We start from the raw sequence: 8050 nt of genomic DNA, 5'->3' as shown, positions 1-8050 counted from the left end.
TATATATAAAATCAACAAAATACAATTAGTTAATTTTCCATCTAAAATCACACTGGATGTATTGCATTGGGAGTATAGTTATTTCACTGTACAGCCGTACCTATGGATTGTAGGTCAATGACATGGGGGGGGGGGTTATCAAGTCTACTCGATGACACTCAGAGAATGTTTCCTCTTCTTCTTCTTCTGTAGTTGGAGCTGAGTGACAACAGGATATCTGGTGGTTTGGAGGTGTTGGCCGAGAGGCTGGTCAACCTCACACACCTCAACCTCTCCGGGAACAAGTTCAAGGACATCAGCACACTGGAACCACTGGTGAATAAGACTATTGTGGCCGTGTATAAAACGACTATAGCTGTTTTATTTTTTTATATATATATATATATAGGCGGGAGGCAGTACGATTGGTTATAACCTCCCCTTTTTTCTAACTTTTTAAATAAAACTGTTACCGCTCTTCATATGTCTTGTAACTGTGAATAACTGCCATAACCTCTCGCTCCCCCCCTCTCTCTCCCGCCCGCCATTAGAAAAAACTTCCCGTGTTGAAGTCTCTGGACCTGTTTAACTGTGAGGTCACCAACCTGGGAGATTACAGAGAGAGCATCTTCAAGCTCCTCCCTCAACTCACGTACCTGGACGGCTACGATATCGAAGACTGCGAGGCCTCCGATTCGGACGGCGAGGGAGACGGGATCGACGACGACGACGATGAAGGTAAGACTTGCTGAAGTGGGAAAAAAAAAAAAAATATCTGATTTAGAAATAGCATCTACAAGGTTGACAAATGAGCAGAATATCCCGTGTGGCTCAGTTGGTAGAGCAATGGTGTTTGCAACGCTAGGGTTGTGGGTTCGATTCCCACGGGGGACCAGTACGGAAGGGGGGGGAAATGTATGCATTCACTACTGTAAGTCCCTCTGGATAAGAGCGTCTGCTAAAATGACTAAAATGTAAAAATGTAAATATAAGCAGGAACATAAAGGGACAACCATATAATAGCCCCGCAAAAAAAAAAATCTTGTCATTTCTGTCGGGGAACTTGAATCTGTCTAGTCAGATGAATGGACCTGTTTGGTTATTAGTCTTTATGAAGATGCTGAATGCCCTGGTCAAAGGTTGTAGACTATATAGGGGTCCATTTCAGACATATCCAACTAATTAAAATGGCGCTTGACTGAACTGATGTTGTCACTGTGAAACAGAGAGAGAGAGAGAGAGAGAATGATGTACTCTTGATTTTTAGAGGTCTTCACAGATCCACCTGTACCCGAATACTCGCGTCCGGATCCAGAATTTTTTTTTTTAAATATCGTTCACAGGTTTGTATCTGATATGATTGTCACGAATCTCGTGTGTCATTTTTAACTGACTTGTCCGGAAAGGACTCGTATAGATCTGAACGTGACTGCTGCAGGGGAGAGGGAAAGAGAGAGATTGACCACCGCAGTAGAGTGGGGGGGGGCCCAGGTCCATTTCAGAACGGGTCCAACTCATGTAGCAGTGGAGGCATCTAACTCCGATCAGAATTGGATCAGTGTCCTCGGGATACGATGTCTTGTGGCGCGCTGTCCTTCCGATCTCTCTGCCCAGTGCATCGGGAGAGTAAATATTTCTAGGCCATCTTGCCCTGGGGTGTTAAGTGCCTTGCTCAAAGCCACAACGGCAGGAGATGTAATACAACGAGATCTGAAATTATTATTCATTATTGAAACTCTTGGTAAAGATGAGGAATAATGACAACTGTAAAATAAATCATTCAAGTTATATTGTATGCTCTAAATAAAATAAATAAAGATGTATTTTTATACTAATACAATTGCTCAGAGAAATAGATTTTGTTTAATAAAAAAAAGTCATGTGTTTTTTTGGGGGGGGGTTTTACCTCTGAAGGGGAGAGGTCAAAATGGACACCACCAAAGGTTGTTATAAATAAAGTATTATTTAGTCCCATATTCCTAGCACACAATGACAACATCAAGCTTGTAACTGTCACCACGAGGTGTTAATCTCCGCTGTTATCGCTGAGGTTAGCACGTCTCGGGAGGGGGGGGGTTGTGGTATTGTAGAGTCACAAGGCTTAATCGGATGACCCCCCCCCTAGAGGTGAAAGAAACCCACACCTATTTAGGAGAGGTGCTGGCTAGCGGAGTAGAACGCTTGAAAAAATGTTTAAAAGGAGAGACTCTTCACTCTGGGAGCTCAGATGTAATAATTTAACAGGCAACGTCAGGACAGACAAGCCGTCTTCATCGGGGTATAATGACTGCGAGACCCTACCCGTTCGAGAGGGGGAGTCTTAATTGTTTAAAATATAATTTATGTATGTTATATAGCTCAATATTTTAATTATTTTATACAGTAATTATTGCTTATTTTTATCAATTGTCTCACTGATTTCAGACCCCAGTAAGACCAGGAGCCTTCAGTGTCAATGCCAGTGATAATGTGATTTTGTGAAGTGGTTCCTTACATCATACAACAACAAAGACAGTGGGTCTAATGTTGTCTCTGCTCTGCTCTGTCCTGTAGAAGACAGGGGGACGACAGTGGGTCTAATGTTGTCTCTGCTCTGCTCTGTCCTGTAGAAGACAGGGGGACGACAGTGGGTCTAATGTTGTCTCTGCTCTGTCCTGTAGAAGACAGGGGGACGACAGTGGGACTAATGTTGTCTCTGGTCTGTCCTGTAGAAGACAGGGGGTCTAATGTTGTCTCTGGTCTGTCCTGTAGAAGACAGGGGGTCTAATGTTGTCTCTGGTCTGTCCTGTAGAAGACAGGGGGTCTAATGTTGTCTCTGGTCTGTCCTGTAGAAGACAGGGGGAGGACAGTGGAACTAATGTTGTCTCTGGTCTGTCCTGTAGAAGACAGGGGGTCTAATGTTGTCTCTGGTCTGTCCTGTAGAAGACAGGGACGACAGTGGGTCTAATGTTGTCTCTGGTCTGTCCTGTAGAAGACAGGGGAGGACAGTGGAACTAATGTTGTCTCTGGTCTGTCTTGTAGAAGACGGGGGGGTGTAATGTTGTCTCTGGTCTGTCCTGTAGAAGACGGGGACGACAGTGGGTCTAATGTTGTCTCTGCTCTGTCTTGTAGAAGACGGGGGGTCTAATGTTGTCTCTGGTCTGTCCTGTAGAGGGGAGAGGACAGTGGGTCTAATGTTGTCTCTGGTCTGTCCTGTAGAAGACGGGGGGGGTGTAATGTTGTCTCTGCTCTGTCCTGTAGAACAAGAGGGGGAGGGGGGAGAGTCTGAGGAGGACTTTGATGAAGAGGAGGAGGACGATGACGAAGAGGTCATTGCGGAGGAAGATGACGACAGTGCGGAGAGCGAAGAGGTAAGATCTGTGTAGAAATGGAATCGAACCTACATTAAGTTTCTTGACTGTGTGTCCAATATAATAATCAATAATAATAATCAATTGCTAATATAATAATCACAGAAATGAAAGCTGGATAGCCGACCATTTTAGCTAAAAAAAAACCCCAAAAAATCATAGAAGAAATGCAACTATTTTTCAGTTCTCCGGAAACTGGTTTAAGACCGACTGAAAAACTATCAAGGGGGAACAGAATGACTTTAGTCCTGACCTAGAGTTTCTCAAAGCATGATCAACAAGTTAGAGCGCTAACGTTTAGCTAACCACAAAACAACACTGCAGACGTTAGCGAACACATCCCTGGTGTCGCTCCTCTTTTCAGTTATATAAATATTAAAGTTCCCCAAAGCGAACACATCCCTGAGTCGCTCCTCTTTTCAGTTCGCTGCAGCCGGCGACTGGAACGAGCTGCAACAAAACACTCAAAACTGGACAGTTTTATCTCCATCTCTTCATTCACAAAGACTCAAATCATGGACACTCTTACTGACAGTTGTGGCTGCTTTGCGTGATGTATTGTTGTCTCTACCTTCTTGACCTTTCTGCTGTTGTCTGTGGCCCAATAATGTTTATACCCTGTGTTGTTCTGCTACCATGCTGTGTTGCTTTCTGACCATGTCTTAGCTCTCTCTTTATGTAGTGTTTCTCTCTCGTTGTGGTATGTGTTTTGTCCTATTATTTATCGTTTAAAGAGTTTTGAATCCCAGCCCCCGTCCCTGCAGGGAGGCTTTTGCCTTTTGCCAGGCCGTCATTGTAAATATGAATTTGTTCTTAACCGACTTGCCTAGTTAAATAAAGGTTAAAATAAAATAATCTAACGCTTGAAACTACACTGCAGACGGATGTTAGCTGTACTAACTGTTTCTCTCTCTAGGATGGGGAGGTGAACGGAGATATCGACGATGATGATGATGACGACGAAGATGATGGTTAGTACCGTTATCCAATCTCACAGGCCTAGTGTAGCTCTATCCCGGTCTGGTGTAGCTCTATCCCGGTCTGGTGTAGCTCTATCCCGGTCTGGTGTAGCTCTATCCTGGTCTGGTGTAGCTCTATCCCGGTCTGGTGTAGCTCTATCCCGGTCTGGTGTAGCTCTATCCCGGTCTGGTGTAGCTCTATCCCGGTCTGGTGTAGCTCTATCCCGGTCTGGTGTAGCTCTATCCCGGTCTGGTGTAGCTCTATCCCGGTCTGGTGTAGCTCTATCCCGGTCTGGTGTAGCTCTATCCCGGTCTGGTGTAGCTCTATCCCGGTCTGGTGTAGCTCTATCCCGGTCTGGTGTAGCTCTATCCCGGTCTGGTGTAGCTCTATCCCGGTCTGGTGTAGCTCTATCCCGGTCTGGTGTAGCTCTATCCCGGTCTGGTGTAGCTCTATCCCGGTCTGGTGTAGCTCTATCCCGGTCTGGTGTAGCTCTATCCCGGTCTGGTGTAGCTCTATCCCGGTCTGGTGTAGCTCCATCCCGGTCTGGTGTAGCTCCATCCCGGTCTGGTGTAGCTCTATCCCGGTCTGGTGTAGCTCTATCCCGGTCTGGTGTAGCTCTATCCCGGTCTGGTGTAGCTCTATCCCGGTCTGGTGTAGCTCTATCCCGGTCTGGTGTAGCTCTATCCCGGTCTGGTGTAGCTCTATCCCGGTCTGGTGTAGCTCTATCCCGGTCTGGTGTAGCTCTATCCCGGTCTGGTGTAGCTCTATCCCGGTCTGGTGTAGCTCTATCCCGGTCTGGTGTAGCTCTATCCCGGTCTGGTGTAGCTCTATTCCGGTCTGGTGTTTTAAAGGCTGTGATCCCTATATAGAGCCCTATGGATCGTGGTCTAAGTAGTACACTACATATGGTCTTTTGGGACACAACCAGACACGTTCTTCTGTTTGGTTCCCGTGTCTAAATGTCCTCTTCTCTTTTCTAGATGAGGATGACTCTCCAGCGAAAGGAGAGAAGAGGAAGAGGGATCCTGAGGATGATGACGATGATGAAGATTCAGTGTCCTCCCCTCCACCCCTCAATATCTGATTCCACCCCTCAAAATCTCTGATTCCACCCCTCAAAATCTCTGATTCCACCCCTCAAAATCTCTGATTCCACCCCTCAAAATCTCTGATTCCACCCCCTCAGTATCTCTGATTCCACCCCTCAGTATCTCTGATTCCACCCCTCAAAATCTCTGATTCCACCCCCTCAGTATCTCTGATTCCACCCCTCAAAATCTCTGATTCCACCCCTCAGTATCTCTGATTCCACCCCTCAAAATCTCTGATTCCACCCCTCAGTATCTCTGATTCCACCCCCTCAGTATCTCTGATTCCACCCCTCAGTATCTCTGATTCCACCCCTCAGTATCTCTGATTCCACCCCTCAGTATCTCTGATTCCACCCCTCAGTATCTCTGATTCCACCCCTCAGTATCTCTGATTCCACCCCTCAGTATCTCTGATTCCACCCCTCAGTATCTCTGATTCCACCCCTCAGTATCTCTGATTCCACCCCTCAGTATCTCTGATTCCACCCCTCAGTATCTCTGATTCCACCCCCTCAGTATCTCTGATTCCACCCCTCAGTATCTCTGATTCCACCCCTCAGTATCTCTGATTCCACCCCTCAGTATCTCTGATTCCACCCCTCAGTATCTCTGATTCCACCCCTCAATCTCTCTGATTCCACCCCTCAGTATCTCTGATTCCACCCCTCAGTATCTCTGATTCCACCCCTCAGTATCTCTGATTCCACCCCTCAGTATCTCTGATTCCACCCCTCAGTATCTCTGATTCCACCCCCTCAGTATCTCTGTTTCCACCCCCTCAGTATCTCTGATTCCACCCCTCAGTATCTCTGATTCCACCCCCTCAGTATCTCTGATTCCACCCCTCAATCTCTCTGATTCCACCCCTCAGTATCTCTGATTCCACCCCTCAATCTCTCTGATTCCACCCCTCAGTATCTCTGATTCCACCCCTCAGTATCTCTGATTCCACCCCCTCAGTATCTCTGATTCCACCCCTCAGTATCTCTGATTCCACCCCCTCAGTATCTCTGATTCCACCCCCTCAGTATCTCTGATTCCACCCCTCAGTATCTCTGATTCCACCCCCTCAGTATCTCTGATTCCACCCCCTCAGTATCTCTGATTCCACCCCCTCAGTATCTCTGATTCAAGCCGGTCTCAAAATACAACACTGTCCCTTTTAAGACATAAAAAAACTGGGTTAATAACTCATTAACTAGCGAAGGATATGAACAATGTGTTTCTTTAATCTCAAAACAAGCAGTCGACTCAACTTCAGCTGTAAACACAGTCCAAGGTAAATGTCACGGAGCCATTTATGGCAACGGTCTATTTGCATATAGGCCCTGGTTTCGTTTTTGTTTCGCTGAAAGTGGCTAATATTGCGTTTTTGATTCCGTCACAATTCCTCCCCCGACGCCTCAGTATCTCAGATTTCCCCCCCCCCCCCAAAATCCCTCCAGCCAATCTAGGATGTCCCGAATGGTACCTTTGTCCCTATATAGTGTGCTACTTTTGACCAGAACCCACAGGGCTTTTCTGATGAGTTCAGGGCTTTGGGCCCTGGTCAAAAGTAGCACACTATATAGGGACTAAGGTACCATTCGGGACATCCTAGATTGGCTGGAGGGATTTGGGGGGGGGCAGATAGATATATAGATAGATAGATATATATCTAGAATTTATATATATATATATATATATATATCCTCCGTTGCAAGGACTTGCGTTTCTCTGCTTCATGGTCGTTGAGGATCGGATGGAATCCCGAAAGAACCTCGCATTCGTTCCGTGACCTCACCGGGAGGGGGCGGGGCTCTCTGTGACGTCATAACGATGTCACCGCCCGGAGGTTCCGTGACGTCGTCGACTCCTTCGGAGCTCTCCGTCTGTAAACGACCTCGTCGCCCTGACAACCAACCAACCTTTTCCCAACAATGGGGGAACAACTCCCCAACAGTGCCTGTTATACCTACCAAATGGCACCCTATCGGCCATTTTGTGCACGCGCTACTTTTGGTTAGGGCCCGTGTCGGTCCCTTTAGTGCACTATATAGGGAATAAGGGGGGGCCCATGTAGGACATAATCAGAGCTTTTTAAAATATTTTTTCAGACTTTGTCGGGTTTTTTTCCTTAATTTTGTTGTTGTTGTTGCTGTCTGTCTCCTCCCTCCCTTGTGTTTTGGGTTAGGGTTGGACTGGAGCTATCCCCTACGTAGTGCACTACTCTATGGGTCCCGGTTAAAGTAGTGCACTACAGAGTAGTGCGCTACGTAGGGTACCACTGGGGATGCAAGCCTCCCAAGTTGTGGCTCTGTTTTTACTTTCTGTAAGTTAAGACAAAATGTACAAAAATTTACTTTGTAAATAAAATCTTAACATTTTTCTCCTTGCTCTCTTGTATGTCCTTTCCAATTTTTTTTTTTTTTATCGTTGTCTACCGCCATTCTAACGCGCCCGCTTTGCCATGAACTAGAAAACGTTGTGCTGACGTTTTAAAGAGTACAGAACTATTTTTTGTGTTGGCAGGCTCTTGTATTCTTGTTTATCACCCAGGACCAGTTTGGGGGGGGGGGGGGAACAGACATTAAAAATGGTTGTCAAATGTCTGTTCTAAGTATACTATATATACAGAAGTATGTGGACACCCCCTCAAATTAGTGGATAAGGCTATTTCAGCCACACCCG

At 46.3% G+C, this 8050-nt stretch overlaps 1 protein-coding gene across 2 annotated transcripts in view; it reads left to right on the top strand.

The window, feature by feature from the left end:
* Nucleotides 1–7747, top strand: part of an32a (Acidic leucine-rich nuclear phosphoprotein 32 family member A) — a 9566-nt gene extending 1819 nt beyond the window's left edge. Inside the window, exons 3-7 of one of the 2 annotated variants that reach the window (XM_014184339.2) lie at nucleotides 193–315; nucleotides 531–717; nucleotides 3220–3329; nucleotides 4246–4300; nucleotides 5270–7747. In XM_014184339.2, coding sequence (XP_014039814.1) covers nucleotides 193–315; nucleotides 531–717; nucleotides 3220–3329; nucleotides 4246–4300; nucleotides 5270–5373 — 579 coding nt within the window. In that variant the 3' untranslated portion in view covers nucleotides 5374–7747. 2 annotated transcript variants of the gene reach the window in all.
* Nucleotides 7748–8050: the final 303 nt, after the last annotated feature.

This window comes from Salmo salar, chromosome ssa07 (assembly GCF_905237065.1).
Source record: "Salmo salar chromosome ssa07, Ssal_v3.1, whole genome shotgun sequence".
NCBI lineage: Eukaryota > Metazoa > Chordata > Actinopteri > Salmoniformes > Salmonidae > Salmo > Salmo salar.
Note: the sequence above shows the minus strand (reverse complement) of the source record. Positions and strands in the feature narration are given on the sequence as shown.